Genomic DNA, 22,168 nt, shown 5'->3' on the forward strand with positions numbered 1-22,168 from the left:
ATGCTTGCAAAGCCATACCATGCTCCCCACAATGCAGTTCGGCGAAGATTCAAAATCTTCTACGTCACGTCACCCCATTCAAATGAATGGGCGAAGCGTTGAAAGCATTTTCCGATGCCTGTAGTAGACAGTGTGGACGGGAAATCTTAACCAAAGTGTAGCAAAATAAATCCCTGAATGTGAATTAAGGATGTTTTCTTTCAAGTAATCTGAAAACAAACCTGGACGATGAAAACCAAATGCCTTAAAATTGAGGAGTGCATTAAAAAAAAAAAATGTTATGCTTTAATGTCTCCGGGAGAAACAATCATAAACCCAAGTGATGACAGTTAAGAAAAATAAATGGTGGGTCTTTTTTGACCCGGTGAGGTGGTTTTCTTGAAGTATCTTTGTAATTAAAACATTGTATCATTTCATATTCCAGCTATTCCTCAAAAAACATGTTTTGGATATCATGCCATTAAAATTTTAAATTAAAATTTTAAGAAATTGTAGTTTTTGTATTACTACCCCAAGCTTCCATAAGTGGGTCAAAAATGACCAGCATGCATTTTCTGACTTTTTTTTCCTTCAAAATGTAAAGAAAATATCTAAAATGATAAATAGTGAAAAAGTAAATATAAAATATTTCTAGTGTGAACCAAAATATAATACAAGTGATTTTTCTTAACCAAAATGACAAAATGGCATAAAACACATTCTTCTAATACGGGTCCTTTTTGACCCACTTATGGAAGAGTGTAGGGTCCAGTCACTCCAGCATCTTAGGGTTAATGTAGTCCATCTGGAATTAAAAAAACATCAAGAATTACCATCCCAATGAAACTTGACTAAAAGGAGAGATTAAAAACGATAAATCAAGAAAAAGCGTAGATGTTTTGATTGAGTCTCGAGGCGAACGGCGTATTATCCTCCTAAATAACACAAAGTCTGCTCCAACGACACTGAGGATCTGGGACTGTCAGTACAACATTATTAGACAGCAGTTTTTAATAGTTTAACAGAGCACTGGAGATGAACGGACAACACACACTCAAAACGGTATAGAAAAATAACATGTGCTCTCTTTATGTCCATACATCTGAGGCTTCACTGAAGCAACGGTACTGTGCAAGGTACACAAGGTCACTTGAAAACTCATATACCAATACCAATACTAATCTCCTCATAAAACTCTGGGCAACAACACTATTAATTATAACTTGAATACATTGTTCGTCCCCTTGCTAAATTGGATTCAGTTTAAAAGAAATCTGGAGCCAAAAATGACACAATAATAAACTTAAAATACCACATTTAACACAACATCTTAAGACCCAATAGCTGGAGTTTCTCGTAGATCTGTAGCTCATGTTCTGTACCTGGCTCTCTGCGGCCTTGATGATGCAGATGTAAAAAAAATAGAGTGGCTTTTTCTGGCAACAACTGGCATCAAAGACAACTCAACACTTTACTGCCAGTTGAAATAAACTCACATACATACAAAAAATAACATGTTAAAAAATGATATGTCACATTAATAAAATCCCACTACTAGCTCTTTCCTTATCGCTTCCTTATTCAGGTCATTTAGTGATGTGTCTGTGCAGGTGGGGGGGGGGGGGGTCTCGGTATCTACAGGGGTCTCCTGTTAAATAAAAGTGATCGGATCTTATCGGACTCCTCGTGCTGTAACCAAGCGACCTCTGTGTAACATTACAGTCTTACAGTAAAGTGCACTTCATCCGCCTCACACATGAATGCTTTAAAATAAATAAGCATAAAAGGTTTCATTCCCCTTTGACACGAAGAGGTTGTTGAGTTCCCTATCAAACATGCGCAGAGGATTTCTTTCCGACCCCGGCTGACAAACTGTGTGCCATTAAAACATAACTATTCAACAAACAACCACACGAGTCCTGTGAAATGTGCAAATTTCCCACAGTCACTTTCCTATCAGCCCGCCACTGAGAGGGTCCTCAGTGCAGGGAGTCGTCTGTGTATGTGCCTGTGTTTGAGTTTCAGTCCACAGTCTCTCCTCTGCGGGCGCTACCTGATCCTCCCGTCACTTTTCACCGGGCACAGTTCAGACTTGGGGTCCGGAGACATGGAGCTCCAGGAGGTTTTGGAGCAGAGTCCCACCGCGGGGCAGGAGGAAGTCTGTGGGGCGCAGAGACCGCCCGTGACCCAGAAGTTTTTGATGCTGCTGTCCACCCAGGCTTGGAGGGGCCGCCCCACCAGCTGGGCTCTGCGCTGCGCCTCCTGGGCCGCCGCCTCTCGGGGGGGCAGCTTCAGCATGGAGCTCAGCTGCTGGAAGCTCTGGTCCAGGTACAGGTCGCCTGGGGGGCCTGCGTGGAGCCAGCTGTCCTCTTCTGGAGAGGATTCGGAGACAAAGAGAAATTAAAAATGGGCACATACATTTAATAGATTCAATGGAACTTTCAAAATAAGTTTAGATTTTAAACTTACATTTGGGGGTCTAACGCCTAAACAGAAACTGTGACGTAATGTCTCACGGTCTAGCTTTGCAGGTGGTTTTGTAGGTTAACTTGACAAAGTCATGGGTCCACTGGTCCTTATCATATTAGTTATTTGGTTACTTTATGTTCAGCAGGGTATATGCAGGAATCCTGAAGTCAAATGTAATAACTATTAAGACCTTTTTTAAGACCCTTTCCATACATTTTAAGACACTTGGAGTTCTAGCCGGTTACATTTACACACTTTACCTCACATTGACTATATACAGTATGGATTATCCTTCCTCCTTATCTTCCAACCATTTGGACGCAAACTTGCATTTCCCCATAACGATGTTGTTTAACAACCGGCGTAAACGGACCTTTGCGCTATCAAGCAGTGAGCGTGCGATGTCCTGTTCAGATGACGTCACATCCAACGGGATGCCATCAATAAACTACACAGAATCACACTACACACCTACGCCATGACTACATTCAGGCAGACTGTAGAATACAACCTCTTTGGACCATTTATATACTTTATATACAAGCTACAAAATGTAATACCTTGGAAAATGCCGTTTAATACTTTTTAATAGCCTTCATTTTCGCTACATTTATCAACTTTTAATACTTTTTAAGACCCTGATAAAGAGTTAATCAAACGTAGTTCTCTTGTAGTAGACTTAATAACTCCAACAAGGTTTGTTTTATATAAACAGGGAAATACCAACATATTTTCTGAAAATCCTAAACTGCTGTGTGCTGCTGATTTTTAAATCTAAAATTATGTATCTGTGACCCATTTTGTTAACATTTAAAAAAAATGGGCTTGGGGCTGAGTGTCAAACTCAAGGCCCGGGGGCCAAATCAGGCCCTTGGTGGATTTAATTTCGGCCCGCAGGATCATTTTAAATTACTATTCGATCTGGACGCACACCTTCCCTCAATCCTGAGGGTTTCCGTTTCTTTGAGGGAATTGTTTTTTTGAAGCTGTTGTTGGCCTGTGGAAAAGCTGCAGATAGAGCCATAAGAAATGAATGCAACTGATTATTTAATGTTTAATGTTGTTTTTATTGGCAATAATTTAAGCTTTGTTAGTTCCAGGTTTAATCTGTGCAATAAGTTCATTTCAATACGTTTTGAAATAAACATTGAACCAGTCCGGCCCCCGACTAGTACCCATTTTTCTTATTTTGGCCCACTGTGTATTTGAGTTTGACACCCCAGCAGTAGAGTCACGATGTCTGCATGTTTTTAGGGGCTAATGCATTGTTTGTTATGGTCTTTTATAGGAATTGTCTAATATAAAGAAACATCTAAAACAGCGACAGCAGCTTTAATCCTTTAAACTGACATAATGTGGAATCATCGCCTCACCTTTGCGCAGCGGCTCCTTGTCTTTGAAGGTCAGCGGCATGACGAGGAAGCTGACCTCGGCCACGAGCTCCCACTGCTTCAACATGCGCACAGACCATGTACCGGGCCGCAGGGGGCGCTGCAGCGGGGGCTTGTACTGCGTGTATTCTGCATCCACATCCACCGTGATGTCATAGGACGCTGCCACCACCTGAGCCGGGTCGATCCACACGATGGTGGCCGTGAGGTTGGGACCCCGCGCCCACTTCTGCACCGCCAGCGGCTCGCTCAGAGGCCCGATGAGGCCGCCAAAGTTACGGAAGATTCTCTCTTTAAGATCCCACTCTGTGCCGATCTGCAGGGAGGGAAGACGGAACCTATCTGTGAATAAGCCCTCAAATGAAAACAGGTCATGTGACATACTAGGGCTGCTCGAGTATGGCAAAAATCATAATCTCGATTATTTGGGTCAATAATTGATATCACGATTATTAAAAACGATTATCCATTTACTTTGAAAACATCCATTTATTGAAAACATGGATTTGAACAGTATGTTTTTAACAGATGATTACCCTGAACTTTAAGAATAATTAAACTGAAAAACCCAAAAAATAGATAATAATTTTATTTCGATGTCGTTTTGATAATCGTTGCAAGCCAAAATCGTGATTGCGATTAAAATACAATTAATTGAGCAGCCCTATGAAATACAGCAAAACAATGTCTCCTACGTCTTTGACTTTCATATTTGATCGGAAGACAAGGAGAGAGGATATGTTCTAAACTCGTCTCCCGAAAATGAACATATTTTAATTAAGCTTCAAAGTCCAGTTTTGGTCACATCAAGCCCTGATAAAGCACCCTAATTGGTTCATATCGGAAAGAGAATCTTCCTGCAAAGCAGTTTTCTTTTTCTTTCTTCTTCTCCCTTGATATTAAAAGACATAACCTTTACTGATAATGAAGATCTTTTTTTCAGACAAGAATACCACTGACCTCCAGATTCTTGAGCCTTTCAAACTCCTTCAGGTTTGACTGCAGGACGAGCGTTGCTTGAGGCACCGCCCACATCTCCAGCGTCTCTCTGACCTTTGACCCCGCGGCCTGGACCTCCTGACGAATCAGGTATCCTTGGAAACGGTCGTCATAGAAGTACACGTGTACTGACAGAGGGTAGCCGACTGGTTCAAACCTGCAGAGAGAGGAAAGAGAAATCACACATAAGAGATTATTGATTAAAGGGGACCTATTATGCAAAATAAACTTTTTCATGTCGTTTCTACATCAACATGTGTCCCCTCTGTGGAAAGAGACTCTGAAAGTCTCAGGAAAAAAGACCCCTCACTTTTTGTCCTGATCCATTTATATAAAAACCTGTCTGAAAATGAGCTTATCAGATTTTGGCCACTTTATGATGTCATAACGATTTTTTTGGCTTGTGCAACCATTAGCCAATCACCAACCAAGGTAACCCCCCCCACCTTATCACCTGAATCTCCTCCTACAGCACATTTGTGTTTTTTCTAACCAAATATCTCTCAGAGGGGCGTGGGGAGGGGCTCCTTATTTTCATCTAAAGTAACAGACAGAGAATCAGCACTTTTGAAACAGGGCTGAAACAGAGGGGATTATGGGTAATGCTGCAATGATCTGTTTGGTGTTTGGAGCTTCAGAGACATGTTTGGTATATATCTGAGGCCTATAATATATTGATGAAAAACAGTACAATAGGGGACTTTGAAGTCAAGACATAAAACTGTTATATGTTTATGGATCCTCCAAGATGGAGCAGAGACGGACCTGCAGGCGTCCACGGTGCTCTGAGGGGTCAGCAGGTTCCTCAGGCCGAGACGAAAGAAAGCCGTGTGCGCGGTGAGCGCTGCGTCGCTGAGCGCGGCCAGGCCGTCCTCCGTCTCAAACAGACTCTCCCAGTACGCCTTCAGCGCCGTGGTGCCCGGGGCGTACTGGCCGTACAGGTGCGTGTCCAGGATGTCGATGGCCTCCTGGTTCACAGAGGACTCAAACTTGCGGGCGAAGAACGTCGGACGGGTCAGTTGCTGTGGACGAAAGCAAAGAATAACAGAAAGAAGTCTTTGAGGCTGTGGCAAATGTCAATGTAGGAGCCATATGTTAAAATGTATAGTTTGTTGTTAGTGCTATTAGATCATTTATTTGAACAAGCCGTGTGAAATTGACGGCATAGACGACCGCAGCTGTTTGTGATTAGGAGACGTTATAGCCGACGGCAGCTACTAGTGATTGTCGTGTGTGTGAGAGAAGGAGAAAGAAGCACAGAGCAACATCGTTTTTGACCTGAGAAAATATGTGTTTGTATTTGATACCTTTTGTCAAAGTAAAGAGTCAAACAAACTATCCTGAGACGTATCTTGTCCGAGTCATGCTCATTTGCTACCTGTGAATCGAATTTTGGATTACTGGAACTACAGTCAATGTTTACATTCAAAGCTTCTATTCAGGTGTTTGAATGGAGCTTCGAAAAATCCACCTTTAAAACCTCAAGAGTTCAAACTAGATTAACGTTATTTAACGATATTACTCTTCAATTTCGTCAACATAAATACACACATGTTGTTATTGTATTCATGTTTCTGTGGTCTTAATTTTAACTTTTGTTCTTTCTTGCGAAGCACTTTGTGAATTGTATTTCTGTGAAAGGGGCTATACTAAATAAACGTATTATTATTATTATTATTATTATTATTATTATTATTATTATTATTATAATAAAGGACTACCAGCATGGCGTTAGCTATGTGGGTGTGTTTGATTGAGGGAAAGCAATGGTGGAAGATTATCAACAACATTACAGTTTCTATTAGTTATTAATAACTTAATGGGTAGCTGCTTGGTCACATGCCTGCCTGTGCCCATTAATAGGGAGCAACCACTGGAAAATTAATTCTACAAATAGTATAACAGTAATTATATTAGTATATCCAAATGTTATCGGGTTTAAAAAGATAAAAAAAGATGCTGCATTCAGATTAGGAATTCAAACGTCCAAAATATAACCAATATTATTATTTAGTACAGGCCAATGGTGAACATCAAAGTGGGGCTGATAAATACATGACACTGGGAAACGACAAGCTACGTAAGCTGTTGTTCCGCAGCCGTCCCTCTCACCTGGATCCTGATGAGGTCTTGAGGCTTGAAGTCGTTGGGCGAGCAGCCGCACCAGTCCACGATGTGTTTGTACTGACATTTGCAGCCCAGCTTGCGGTTCCAGTTGGTGACGCGCAGGTTGTTGTCCACCAGGGTGTCGCACATGTGGCTGTTCCCCAGCACCGTGTGGAAGAAGGACTGGGGAGAGAGCAAACCGTTTATATCCACTGAGTCTAAAGTGAAAACCATCACGCCTCTCTAACCCCAAACAACACACCGCTGCTCGTCCTCTGAGACATCAGATGAACTCAAGTGAACCCTTCTCTGAGAGCTTAAAGTATTACATTATCTCCGCGGCGGGATTGACGGGGGAGTGAGAGAGACTTGTGTATCAGACTGTCTCGTCTCCGGAGATAAACACCCCACCTGAGGCCGACTTACCTCAGCGGGAAGCAGAGCGTAGGTATAGAACTGCTTCAGCCCTGACACCAAGACATCCTGGGAGTTGATGACGTACTCCACGAAGCGGCGGGTGAGCGCGAACCAATCAGATCCGCCGGAGACCTCCAGGCCTTCTGGGATGCTGCGCTCGCCCAGACGCCACATGTGGTTGTCACACTCGTGGAAGAGGCGGTTCAGGCCCTGCTTCTTAATGAACCTTAAAGACAGAAGCACAGCTTGAATTGATGCGTTTGAGAGCTCTTTGCAGCATTCATCAAAGTACTCGATTAAAATAACCGTTTCTGTCCACGGTGTGATAAATAACGGCTGAAGAATCACTTCGCCATGCTGCTTTTTGCCTCTTGTTCGAGCAGCATTACTTTAATTGCTCCCCCACCCCCCAAGCGTCATTTACCTCAGAGTTACTGCACATTTCTGACATTAAATCCAAGCTATCCCTTTCCCTTTATTGCAGCTTATTAAATGAAGATACAAATCGTCAACCTGGTCTGTGTCTTAACATCTGGCAAACTCACCGGGCGTTTTCTCTCCCGTGGGACTTGAGGAAGTTCTTGTCTCTTTGCTGTGAGAGGAACGACACCAGCTCATCATTTGTCCTGCAGGAGGGCGAGCAGGTGAGAAGAGGAGAGGAGAGGAGAGGAGAGGAGAGGAGAGGAGAGGAGAGGAGAGGTCAAAAGAGAAGACAGATTTAGAGATGGTTCTTTGGAAAACGTGGTCTGATAATACATAGAGGGCAGCGTTTCCACCAGGGGGGCGGATTGCCGTCTTTTGACTTGCAATAGTAATAATTCGAGAGAAGATCGAGTTTTATAGCTTGAAATGAGGAAAAGGAAAAAGGACAAGGACACCACTCTGTTGGAGGGGCAAAGGAGCCTGGTGGGATTCTTTTCGCCGCGTGTTCCTGTGACGGAAAGCGTACTGCCGGCGAGCCTTGACGGGGGGTGCTAGTGGAGCGCTCGTGTGACCTGCGAGCGCCGGAGCCTCGCAGCGGCAAAACTGAGGCTCCGTGGTGAACTGGTCAAATGAAGAGCCGTTAAGGAGCCGGTTTTTCTTAGTGAGCCGAGCCAAATGATCCGGCTCACTAAAAAGAGCTGGAATTTCCATCACTAATACGTAAAGAGATCGTATCTGTAAGGGGCGGCTCAATTCAAAATTCAAGTCACGTGACAAGACGTGAGAATTAACATAGCTTTATTGCCGTATATACTCTATATAAACTAACATTTTATAAATAGCAGCTATTGCAACAGAATCGTTTTGAACAAACACTGTAACATTGTGTTGATGGAAAAGGAAATGAGCCACTGTGCACAGGATGTGGTTGACAGAGCATTGTCTGGGTGCATCCAACCAATCATGGCAGCCCCAGAAATCCAGCAAAAGCTGAACAGCAACAAAGAAGAATATTTACTGCCAGCTCTGTGACTCAGCGAATAAAACAATCCATTTAATGCTGCTACCAGACCATTCCTTTTATCAAGCATATGCCATGGCAGCTGCTCATGTTACAGTCAGTCTGCGAAGGAATCAAATGTCCATGCAGCATTGAAAGATTTAAGCCACCATGAAAAAGGCAACTCTGATATTCACTGAACACAAACTGGAAATATTGTCAAGACGGAATGCAGAAAACAAGTATTTGCACTGGAGATATTTGTGTGGAGTTGCGGCCAATCTTTAACCACATTGAGGTTCAACTCCAAAAGCATAACGCTATGCAGGGTACGTGAGAACTAAGGAAGTCACATAACTAAGTTGTGGACTCTAAGGACATAATTCACCCGTGGTTAAACACTATCAATCCTCTTATGTGCCGTTGGGAGACTCTACTCTCAACACTCCGTGACTCCATTGCTCCACACTAACACGGCGCTGTTACTCTGCTGACCTGGTGGGGAAGTCAGTGGCGCTCAGATTGATGAAGAAGTCCCACTTCCAGTCCAGCATGTTGAGCAGGTCCTGCATGCTGCGCAGGTAGGCCTTCAGGAGGCTGGCCCCTCCCCAGATGGTGACCATCCTCCAGGGCGTGGTGCGGATGTTGGGGTACTGCTGGGCGATCTGCAGCACCTCCCGATGCAGGTAGCCCGAGCGCTGGAGAATTCAAAGCAAAAGGTTGAGCAGTTCAAACGAGGGAACACTGTGTCTCTGCAGCACAAGTGTAATGCTGTTCCCGCAGGTATTCAGCTGTGCCAAGACCCCCACACAATTCTGGCTCGAGTTGAAAGAGACTTTGATCTATGCAGAAGAACAGTGGTGCTTGTGGGACACCATGACGATGGATAGAGAACATTGTGATGGTTAGTTTAGCTTTGTATCATATTCTCTTCTGAATGGCAACAGTGAGACAGAACTGAGCTGAAAGAGGGGAGGAACGAGAACGGTCAAAGAGTTAAGTCGAGCGTTATGCAGTTCCAAGTTTATCAACAGAATTTAATAGAAATGTTTTCATATTCCATCAATCAGAAAAGTGTTTGTAAAAATGTTTCCAAATAATGAAAGTTTCTACCCATTTAAAATATAAGGAGTCGTGCTTTTCTTTGATTAATGTCATAACAACTGAACATAAGTGTTTTGGATTGACGACACATTTAAAAACATTGTGTTGGGCTTTTAGAAACTAACTTTGGGAGAATAACTTTGCAGTAGAACTATTCTTTATACATCCATGGGTGCAACTTCAGATCAAAATGAACACGTGATGAAATATGACCCCCGGTCTGATGACTGACCGGTCACAGAACAATGGGGGCTGTCTACCCTTACCCACAATTTAAAGTAAGTCACACAGACTCTCTCCTCTTTGCTCTCCTCTCTGTGAGGAGCAGCAAGCTCAGCTTCAGAACAAAGTGAAACACAAACAATGGCATAACACAGTTGAGAACCACTGCTCTAGAATAATGAATAACAACAATGAAATAGGTTTTTGCCTGAAGGTTGCATAGGTTTAGATTAGAGGATTAGAAAAAAAAATTAGAAACACCCTTTATGTCCCTTTAGATCTACATTTGATTAAGTACAAAGTAATTAACAAGCAGCCACTTTTCCAAATGAGTACGACTTAAAAAGTCCCGAAGCGATAAATGAGCAATTTAAGAGTAAAATAAACTTTGTTCAGCAACATGAAGTCAGAACATTTTGTTCAGTGAAGCACAAACAATGTGTCACTGTCTCCGACCCGTGATGAATAAAGAGTGACACTTTCTGGCCACTCTTAAATTAGACCAGAAAGTCACAATAATCTGTGGGTGTGTTAACGAAGGAGACACCAGCGTGACAGCCCTCACGTGAGGTGCACTGCCTCCAGTACGCTCTGCCCTGCTTTACAGCCTCATCTCTCTGCTGGCCTTCCCCTCCGAGAGAAACGAGGTGAGGTTGTCTGAGGCTGTTTCTGTGGTGCTTATTCATCACTGCCTCTGTAAGCCTCTCTCCGTCTTGGCAGCAGAACAGAGCAACTCCCCGGGAAGGAGCAACCTTTCCGGCTGCACAGGTGCACTGTCGACAGGTGTCTCTGTTTCTCTGCGCTGAACTCACCTGAGGTCTGAGCCTCAGAATCACCACTCAGCCGTTAGTCTTCGAGCTGCACATGATAGCAGACTCTTTCCTCCGCTAAGAATAACCACACTTTACTCTATCCAGGCTAATCCCCTTTACCACACTGTGAGACCCATGGGATATATTTAACCTTCATAATGCAAGAAGACCTAGCCGGTAAAAGCTTTTGAGAGCTCAGTCTAGTCCGCTCCAAGCAAGCCGGTTCCCAATTGCACCCTCCAATGTGTCGTCTAAGTATAAATTAACAATACTGTCAGCTCGTCAACATTTTTTCAGGCGGGTCTGTTCCACATTTTTTATTCAAGCTTCTATTTCTTTTTCAAAATGGAGCTTTGAATGCCTGTTATAAAACAAAATCCTCAACTTCAATAAAAGATAGGGATGTAACGATATACCGAATATCGTGGTAAATAAACGTCCCAATACCGTCGTGAGACTGACAAAATCTACTGCGATTTAAAAAAAAAAAATTTTTTTTTTTTCTAAACCTTTATTTAAGGTTGCTTAGGTCCCATTGAGATCATCGATCTCTTTTTCAAGGGAGACCTGTCCAACATGGCAGCAAGTAGGTTACAACATGAACATAAAACAACAGAACACAAAAGAACATCGTATTTACAGGGCTACATTTACACACCTATAGACATATAGTCATTTTGACAGACAGGATCGTAAAATGTCGTCATAATCCCTTATTACCCGTCAGGTCTGAACAGAGAGAGAGAGCATGCTCGTGAACTGTCAACGGGGGGAGGGGGGGCGGTGTTATGCCGTGTGTGCATGCACCTCGCGGGAGCGCGCACTGCGTAAAGCAAAACCTCCCAGACATGTGTTGATCTGTACGGTAAAGTACGGTTTGGAAACCATATCATTTCCTTTTGGAGGTGCATGCATAACACGTCATAACACCAGAGCCTCGCTGCGGGGAAACGTTGGCGCTGTTCCGAGTTTGTTCTAATCTGTCAAAAGACAGACTGCTTTCAGATTTTTCCGTCATTGTTAAATAAAATATTCGGTTAACGCGACCACTGCTGTCCCAGCAACATCAGTACCAAGCGAGAGAGTTTCTTCCAGTGCAGGGGATATTGTAAATGCCCAAACATCCCAGCTTATAAATACCTGGAAATGTGGACATTCTCATATTCCTAAAAACCTGTCTGATGATGCTGAGTGAGTGAGTTTGAGTTGAGTTACTTGAAAAACTAAAGTGAAACTTGATTTATTTTATTGCAGGGTCTGATTATTAAATGTTTATTTGTGAGGTGCAGTGGCACAAAGAAAATGCCTACTTTGTTTGGTAGTACTATAGGAAGGGATGCTCCGATCGATCGGTCGCCGATCGAGATCAGCCGATACTCACTCTCTACCGATCGATCGGTGCTCTCTAAACATGCCGATCGCGAGAGCCGATCACATGACGTAAAATACATGACACTTTTCTCTGTGTGCGGCAAAACAAGCTCGCCAAAATGGCTTCTGGCATTATTTTAAGGTGTCCGACAAAGACAGTAAAATAGCGGAATGCAACGTGTGTGAAGCAGAAATCCTGCAGCTCCGCCCGCCGGACCGGTGAGCGGAACGAAACACACAAGAGTTAGACCTAACACACTTAGCTATTTTATCTACCTCTGGAACAAGCTAAACTAGTCATTATAAATATATGTATTCTTCACTGTCGGGTCACTCATTACTGGATCAGTGAGCTGCATGAGAACTGAGAACCTTCGGGGACAGAGCCTTCAGTGTGGCAGCCCCCACCCTCTGGAACGCTCTCCCTGCGGAGATTCGCAACATCCCCACACTGGACGCCTTCAAAAGGGCCCTCAAGTCCCATCTGTTCATCAAGGCTTTCGGCCCTTAAATCGATCTGTTGTTTTGTCTGTCTGACCTTTGTTTTGTTTTGTTTTGTTTGTGCTTGCCCTATTCCTGTAAAGCGACCTTGGGTCCCTTGAAAGGCGCTATATAAATCTCAGTTATTATTATTATTATTATTATGAGATACTGACAGGCTGTCAGGAGAGGGGGGGGGGGGAGAGGGAGAGAGGAAAAGAGAGCGCTTCCGCTCATTTCTCCCATGTTATTCTCCAAAGTGAATGTAAACTTGAATAATGTACATCATTTGAATGTAATAATTAAGTTGATTGTTGTTTGAGGAAGCTCCAGTGAATGAGTCCCATTAACTGAGTTTAAACATCACTTTAAATGGAAGATTTAAAGTGATGTTTAAATCTTCCATTTAGGCCCCGCCCACTCGATCGGATCGGCGATCGGCATCGGCCGATACTGATTCCGGCGATCGGCCCCGAAATTGGCGATCGGAGCATCCCTACCTATAGGTACAAAAACACTGGTTTTCTTGTTCCAGTCTGTTACTGTCACTTTGTTTTTGACACTTTAAAATACTGCTATCCTACTCAAATGCTGTACAAATCAGATTTATTATGTAATAAAGAAATATTTTCCAAGTAAAAAAAATGTTTACTGAAAAAAAATTATTATTATTATTATTATTCAATATCGCGATAAATACCGTACCGTGGACTTGTTATCGAGATATTATTGTACCGTGAGTTTTTGGTATCGTTACATCCCTAATAAAAGGTGATTTTTGTTTGGGGAATATGGACTATTGAATACTGATTTTTATTTTGAAGTTTTAAAATAAAACATATAATGCTTTGTCAGTAAGCTTATTTGAGATAATGCAGTGGCACTGTGAGGTCCTTTTGTTTGTTTGTTTGTTTATCTAATTAAAAAGGACAGTGCACATTAATCCACATTGCTGTAAATGAGCCAGTATTAGCCAGCAAGCTAATTTTCAACTGTTGTCCTTGGCAAGATGTTAAATGACCACAACCAGACTAGAACAGGCTTACCTTGTCCACATGGATGTAGTAGAAGTGGTCTTGGTGATATATGGCTTTGATGAGGCGCTTGAGCTGCCGCACAGCGCGGCCGTGGACCATCAGAACGAACGCCACTCTGACCGGGTTCTCCACTTTGAACAGGCTGTTGTCCAGCTCGCCAACGGACTGCACCTGATTAGATATAGCTGTGGAAAGAGGGTTGAGACATAAAAGGACTGACTGTGGGATGTGGAGCGCTTTGAAGAATAATACGTTAGGTGCTGAGAAAGACTGTTCAATCGAGGTTGAATAAAAGCAAATATGTGAAAAGTATAGCTTTGTTTTGCCCTCGTTTCCATCCTATAGTTTTTCCTTGAACAAAGATTCCCACAGATGAACAAACCAGAGGTGTGTGTCTATTGTTTGTTCTCAATGCGATCCCTATACCCTATTTAATGTATTAAGAATATAAATACACGTTATGGTTTCTTGGTTGCTTCTAACAACAACATTTGGAAAACAAACCACAGAATTCAGAGAATGTGAACAAGAAAATTAGCTATTGAGAAGTATTTTGATTGTAAATCTCTCAGAGGGTAAAAATGTATCAAGTATTCTGTCTGGACCTCAAGCGTTATCTGTTCAGAAGTTCTTACCGAGCTGAGGGCAGAACTGAGGGAGTGCGCCTGGCATGAGATTCCCGGCAAGATGCTGACACACGATGTTGGCGATCTCCTGCCGGCACTGCTGCGACCCGGCGCGATGCAGGGCGGACAGCGCGTCCTTGCCCGTGATGTGACATTTGGGCACAAAGTCGCTGCTGGGCTGGTGCGCCCCGTCCACGCTGACCGGCTCCCCGAGCATGGCAGCGGCCGGAACCTTCACCACCCCGTCTGCGCCTCCTCTGGTCTCGCTGAAGTTACGGCTGCTGGACGGGTCATGGACTGCGTGTTCTAACCCGGGTCCCATTACCCCCCGGTTCTGATGAGCCTTCACCCTGACGCTGGGCTTCTCTCCTCTGCGGTTGGTTCCCCTCCTCAGTGCGCTGGCGGCCGTGCCCCCCGTCCTCTCCGACCGGCCGCTCCATCGGCCCCGGTCCCGCCCCGACAAAGAGTTCTGCTTCTCCCAAAGAGCCGGGTCTCTCTTGGGGTCCTGGCTGTTGTGGTCAGGCAGCTTAGACCGCCGTGTATTTTTCTGAAGAGAGAGAAGAAGAAAATAAAAATGCATTTCAAATCCAGATGTATTGCTTTAATAACATCTAGGACAAACACTACTGGGAGGAAGCGTCGATTCACATCCAGGGAGGAAGTAAGGTAAACAATAACACGACAACAGCCCTGGAGGGAAGGATGTGTTTACTTCGTTTCTCTGATCTGGGTTATTTTTAGCTGAGCCTCCGCCTTTTTTTTTTTTTTTTTCACACACACACACACACACACACACACACACACACACACACACACACACACACACACACACACACACACACACACACACACACACCCACACACACACCCACACACACACACACACACACACACACACACACACACACACACACACACACACACACACACACACACACACACACACACACCCACACACACACACACACACACACACACACACACACACACACACACACACACACACACACACACACACACACACACACACACACACACACACACAGTGTATTATAATTGTTTTTGAAATATGATAAAGCAAAGCATTTTATGATGACTTCATGATGTGTGCATGACATTTAAGATCTCAAAACTCTCCTCTGAAACTGTCATTAATGAACTCCATTACTGTCACAACATGATCCTCTTACATGCATCTGCTTTGAGGACAAACATGTCAGGTGTCAAATAACTGGATTTCTTGGCTGTAACATCCCCGAAAGAGACTTTACGTCGAGAAAGCGTTTGTCATATAGTTATGGTTCAGTGAAAATAAGCAAGGATGTTTTATAAAATAAAATAAATCAATATAAATAAAAGCTAGAGAATGTACCTTTTATAAACATTTCAGTTTAGTGGCAGGTTGATGGCGGGAGGACACGGTGTCAGATGCACCACCATCATTCATCTTGGTTTCTTAAATACCAACGTTTCCATGTCTAAGAGTATCATACAATTTGAATGCAAGAGTACAGAGAATCCGTCTTACTGGAGGAGCTCATATCACACCTACAGAAATGGAAGGCAGGATTTAAAAAGGATTTAAATCTGCCAGCCAAACAGCATCACAGCCTTGGCACAGTAGATTACTGGATCACACAAAAGGCCCTTCAAAATGAGCACTTGGAGAAAAGGAAGAACGAAAGTGAGTGGGCTGAGAGCTTTCTGCCTCCGTCAGATGATATAGCGGAACGCAGGCGAGTCCGCTTCACGCCGCTGGCATGGCGACCGCCCGTAGACGGTGAGAACAGGAGGGGGACCAGTGCTGCGTGGTGGGACAGGGAGCCAGATTAAATAGTGGCAATAAACCAGCTGCCAACCAACACAGCGCACTCTCAAACCCATTACAGTGAGAGGCATTGTGGAGCCCAGTTGCATACCAGTCATTGCGGTGCCTCTTTTAGTGAGTTTACATGCACTTGAGGAACCTGGTTAATGTAAGCTTTCGGCAGGAATCTGATGTTCTTAACGTCACCTGAAAAGAGCTTGAGTTTCCTTTACGAGACAATTCAGATTTCTGTCAAAGAAACCCAATAATTATGATAAAAACTTTTGTTCTCAAAGTCCTGAAGACTATCTTCTCCAGCAGTGGTGGGATGTCTTCCTTCTATGGCGGCTCATAGCTGTTCCATTAATGAAAACATCTTCAATGCCTTATGCTAGCTTAAATTGTCAAGACACTTTTAGGCTGCACTAAATGTTCTCGCACAGAAGACGTTGCATGCGGCGGGGGCTAATGTTTCAATTTCCCTTATCACTCGTTTTCACAGCTTTTAATTAACCATCATGTCAAAAAAAAAACTATTGATTCAAAGGCAAGCCAGGCCGCCTCTTTACTTTCCAATTAAAGTGGAGTGAAACCGTATCAGCGCCGCCATCTGCTGAAGCTGGAAGCAGCCGCGCGGGCTCAGCTCTGCAGGACGGCACATCCAAGCAGACGGTGACACAAAGATGACAGTCTCGTCGTCGTCATCTTCTTCTGTCCTCACAGTCTTTTCCCCCTTCTGTACGAGGGCTTTAAATATGAAGGCTGTGTTCACACGTGCTCAGCGAGCCGCTGATTAGAGCAGATGCGAGCATGGAGGACTCCACGGAGTCTCGCTCATGTTACCCTCATTGGAAAGCCTCCCTGACTGAACATGCACTGTTGAGCGATGAAATTATGATAATAATGATAGATTTAATTTGTTAGCGCTTTTACAGGTGCTCAAAGACGCTTTACAGATATGGTGAAGAGAAAATAAAATAAAATAAAATAAAATAAAGGAACAACAAATGAATATATAGTTAAAGTTAAAGTCAAATAATACAAAAACAATCACACATTAAAAGCCAGATTGAAGAGGTGAGTTTTTGTACGTCTTTTGAAATGATGAAAATTGAAATTGAAAATTGAAATGATGATTAATATGCATTCTTCAAGCCTGAAATGTGATCCTGCAAACACAGAATGCGCTGACATTTGCATGAGCATCAGTGTCACAGCGTTCACATTAGGAATGAATGAGACCCATTTACAACTTTCAATTATTCAAACGAAGCTAAATTGAAATTTGAATTAGGTTTTTTCTTTGACCTGAAGCGTTGGAAAGCAAATACTATGTGTTGAGGATTAGAAAGTTCATATGTCAGCACCTTTACAGGTGAGCTACAGATATCTCTCTCTCTCTGCTCGAGCGTGTTTAAGCTAGTGTTTAAGCTTTAACCTGATGACTTGCCTCGAGGCGGATAATGCAAACGGGGGATTTTAAATCACAAGAAACATCGGTCTCCAATAAGATGAATGACATGTCAAACTTCCCGTTCCACCACAATGTGACGTTAAAGTGCGTCCAAGGGGAAATGGATTACTTCACCGAGGTTGCATCAGTCATTTACTGAGCATACGCTTTATGTTAAGGGTTTAGCTCACAGTTAAGTGAATTGGTCGACATCATTGTCACTACCGATTCCTCTTTTCCCTCTCTGGGTCAAACTTCTTCCTCCAGTGTAGCCACCGCATCTACATCTGCTTCCCTCCAGGCACAGATCTGAAATCTATATACGTCGGGAGGAACATTATACACATCGCCGCTTTTCATATCATGATAGGGAGACGGCACATTTTCCAACTCAGGTTTCAGCTTGCATTCCTGCGACTCTATCGGGATCAGAGTGCCTCAAAACATTACTCCTGTACGCGCACAGGTCCTCCACGGGTCACACATCTGTTAAGAAACTGATTTTACCTCATTTGGAGGGGGGAAAGGGAACAGGTACTGCCTCAGGGTAGTAAGTCCAGGTGTGCATGGGAGACCCAGAGATAAGTTTCACAAAGTTGACAGGTTTCATGATTTCAGTAAGAAGTAAAGGCAACTCTTTGCTCAACTGTAGACTTTATCCCTAGGATATTCCCCTACTTTTAGTATCTGGGTATGACTTAGGGCTGCTCAATTAATCGCATTTTAAATCGCAATTACAATTATGGCTTGCAACGATTACGAAAACAATGTAATCGAAATAAAAAGAATTCTTTTTTTATTAATCTTTTTTTTTTTTTATTATTATTATTGTTTTTTCAGTTTAATGTATACTTAAAGTTTAGGGTAATCAACTGATAAAAACATACTGTTCAAAAAAAAATTCTCCAATAAATTGATGTTTTCAAAGTAAATGGATAATCGTTTTTAATAATCTTGATATCAATTATTGACCCAAATAATGGAGATTATGATTTTTGCCATAATCGAGCAGCCCTAGTATGACTCAAAGCTTAGTACATTTTAGAAAGGCCTCTGGTGTATATAAAATAAACAAACGGTAAAACAGATGCTGAGTATCTTGGGAGAGCTATATGACGAATGTAAGCCAGTTCATGTTGATGATCTGTTTATGATCAATGAATCATAACCGAATCACATGTTCTCAAAAGGTCGCAACACGTCATAGACCTCCTTTAAACTCCCATGTTAATGAATGGTGTGTCTGTTTAGTGAAGCTGTCCATCATCACAGTGGCTCAAAATGAAATGCAGTGGCAAACACCAGTGTGGCGAATTATGGTAATTATTGTATCCTGTTTGTATACATTCAAGTAGCAGGATGTTAGTGTTGTATTCTCTTCATGTAGAGTCGACCAAATGTAGATGCTTGAAATACTGTGTAGATTAGTAGTACAGTACTGCGTTATACTAATATCAGCATATCATGTGTTTTTAAGTACAACGCAACTGTGAGTGGAGTAAAAAGTACAATAATTGCCAAATAAATTGCATGTAGTAGAAGTATAAAGGAGCATTACATACAAGTACAAATATGTCTATAAAGTACTTAAGTAATACTTGAATAAAATGTACTTAGTTACTTTCAACCCCTGCTATCAATACCGTTAATTTCTTAGATATGAGCATGTAACCTGGGAAACAGTGCTGTATAGGTCTGGTACTCTGTGACAAACAGACATATAGACATGTATACATAAATACATAAAGACAGATACACAGGGCTGGTCCAGTTGTACTGAAATGTTTCGGAGCGGTGTTCCGGATTAACTGGTTCCCCGATCAACTGGTTCACAGAGGTGGGGGGCGTGGCCTTCGACTGAAATACACATTTCGATCGCTTCTTCTGTCGTTTACATAAATCTTTTGGTATACGTTCAGACAGCCTCCAAGTGAAGCACACGTTGTTTACTCACAGTTTGAAAGCAGCGTGGAGAAGTCTTCAGCTGTGAACTGTAAACTGTGATCATCTCAGGTAAACATCCGCCCAGGTTAAACTGTGTTACGATTTCTGTGGCTATCTACCAGCGATCATGTTTAATATGAAAGACTACACACACATTTATCCCTTATAACAACAGTATTCTGCAGCACTCATCCAGATAAGATGTGACTGTTAACTCGTTTTGCAAAGATAGCAGCAGCAATGTCATTGCTGCATGTGCAGGTAGACTTTAAAATGCTGATGGGTCATTAATGTTGGTCTCGGCAAACAATATTAGGAATCCTCTATTCAAACATAATATTCAGTGTGCATCGACATGAAAATAACAAAAAAGTTCATGCTGGACTCAAACCCGAGTCCCAACAGCAAAAATCACGCAAGTCCTGCGCGTTATGAGTGCGCCACAACTCAACATGGCACCTTATGGAGAATCATAAATTAGTGTGTTCAAAACACTCACGTCAATTACTTTACAGGACATTCCATTTACCTGACGCTTTTATCCAAATGCCTACTATAATATGTATATTATAAGTGTAGATACATTCGCTCACATTATAAATGATGGTCGGGTTGCATCTTTCTGGAACTTCTTAACAAGGTTCATCCAAGACATTAAAGTGTGGTGGTGTAATACTCTGTGTAGATCCGTGGCGCTCCAGTAACGCGCATGGCCCGAGTGGTTTTTGCTGTTGGGACTCGGGTTTGAGTCCAGCATGACTTTTTGTGTTATTTTCATGTCGTTGCACACTGAATATTATGTTTGAATAGAGGATTCCTAATATTGTTTGCCGAGACCAACATTAATGATCCATCAGCATTTTAAAGTCTAAGTACCTGCACATGTGACATTTCTGCTGCTATCTTTGCAAAACGAGTTAACAGTCACATCTTATCTGGATGAGTGCTGCAGAATACTGTTTTTATAAGGGATACATGTGTGTGTAGTCTTTCATATTAAACATGAATGCTGCAGAATACTGTTTTTATAAGGGATAAATGTGTGTGTAGTCTTTCATATTAAACATGATCGCTGGTAGATAGCCACAGAAATCGTAACACAGTTTAACCTGGGCGGATGTTTGCCTGAGAGGATCACAGTTTACAGTTCACAGCTGAAGACTTCTCCACGCTGCTTTCAAACTCTGAGTAAACAACGTGTGCTTCACTTGGAGGCTGTCTGAAGTATACCAACAGATGTATGTAAACGACAGAAGAAGCGATCTTAATGTGTATTTCAGTCGAAGGCCACGCCCCCCACCTCTGTAAACCATAGACTGCTGTAAACCAGTTGATCGCGGAACCAGTTAATCCGGAACAGCGGCGCTGTTCCCTAAAACTGCTAAATTAGCTAGAACATGCTACTCGTTACTGCATCATAACACATAGGGAAGCTAGGCTAAGAGCTAACGGCTACAATTACAAATCCAACCATATCAGTGTCGTGTCAGAAATCCCCGGACAGACTGGGACTCACCTCTGCCTCGCCCTCTTCCAGACTTCTCAGACTCCATACCACAAGCCCCTGGACCAGGAGGATAGTTAACGCGGCGGCTATCGCTAGTTTGTATCGTCGGAGCAGTTTCTGAACTCGAGCGCTGGCCACCATTTTTTCAACTCCCGTTCGACCGGGAGCGCGTGCAAGGCACATTCTGAACTGCGCGTGCACGCGGTGTCGTTCGCCATCCTCAGGTTGCTGCAAAATTTCACTTCAAAATAAAACTTGTAATTAGCTGGCTTTATATTGTGTATTTCTTATACGAAATTAGAAAGTCATCATGTCTATGTTGTTGTTTGGATGAAGGGACGCCTGCAAAGAAAATGAATGTTATATTCATGTATATATAATAATAATAATAATAATAATAATAATAATACATACCGTGTCATGTGAGCAAAATACCTTATGCTTGCCAGTGGATTTGCTAAATAGAGACAAAACGTAATTGTCTTATTGTTCCTATATAAAGATCTACCTAGAAACAATAACATTACTAATTACTTAGTTACTAAACTAACTATAACGTACTATAATTAACTAAATAAATAGCACTTTGATATGTTATTTTTTTTAACAGGATAGTTTTGGAGACCCATAAATAAATTTTAAAAACACTTCAAGTTGATTCCAAAAGTTAATGTTTATTTGTATACCTCTAACAGTGAGCTTGACAACATTTACAAGTAACTCTTGTGAGTATAATCAGGATAATGGAAATTCCCCACCATCAACATATTGTGAGGTTTTCTTTTTATCTTGATCTATGCTAAAATCCTATATTGTTCCAGACATAACTTGTATTATTTACTTAAAAAGGCTATATTTTTTCATCATGTATGAGTAACCCCCTTCTTACATGATCAGCATCTTAATTAATGCTTTACAATTTGATTGTGTTAAAAACCAAGGTCATGACCTTCTAATGAACATTAAAATAATCCCATGTCGTGTCCTCAAATGTTAGGGTAGATCTGCAACGCTTTACATT

At 42.4% G+C, this 22,168-nt stretch overlaps 1 protein-coding gene across 2 annotated transcripts; it reads right to left on the reverse strand.

Annotated features, from left to right (window-relative positions):
• Window positions 1-950: 950 nt before the first annotated feature.
• xylt2 (xylosyltransferase II) lies at window positions 951-21,342 on the reverse strand. Of its 2 annotated transcripts, none has more exons than XM_071204081.1 (11): window positions 21,157-21,342; window positions 14,446-14,983; window positions 13,820-13,995; window positions 9,280-9,482; window positions 7,907-7,987; window positions 7,371-7,587; window positions 6,951-7,127; window positions 5,604-5,860; window positions 4,800-4,995; window positions 3,822-4,155; window positions 951-2,348 (listed from the first exon to the last, which is right to left on the reverse strand). In XM_071204081.1, exons 1-11 carry the CDS (start codon window positions 21,328-21,330, stop codon window positions 2,029-2,031), a joined length of 2,673 nt encoding a protein of 890 aa, XP_071060182.1. In that variant the 5' UTR covers window positions 21,331-21,342; the 3' UTR covers window positions 951-2,028. The 2 variants fall into 2 exon arrangements, with proteins under 2 accessions (XP_071060182.1, XP_033945583.2); XM_034089692.2 differs by having other exon boundaries at window positions 951-2,351; window positions 21,157-21,341.
• Between the last annotated feature and the right edge of the window lie 826 nt (window positions 21,343-22,168).

This window comes from Pseudochaenichthys georgianus, chromosome 8, assembly GCF_902827115.2.
Source record: "Pseudochaenichthys georgianus chromosome 8, fPseGeo1.2, whole genome shotgun sequence".
Classification (NCBI taxonomy): domain Eukaryota; kingdom Metazoa; phylum Chordata; class Actinopteri; order Perciformes; family Channichthyidae; genus Pseudochaenichthys; species Pseudochaenichthys georgianus.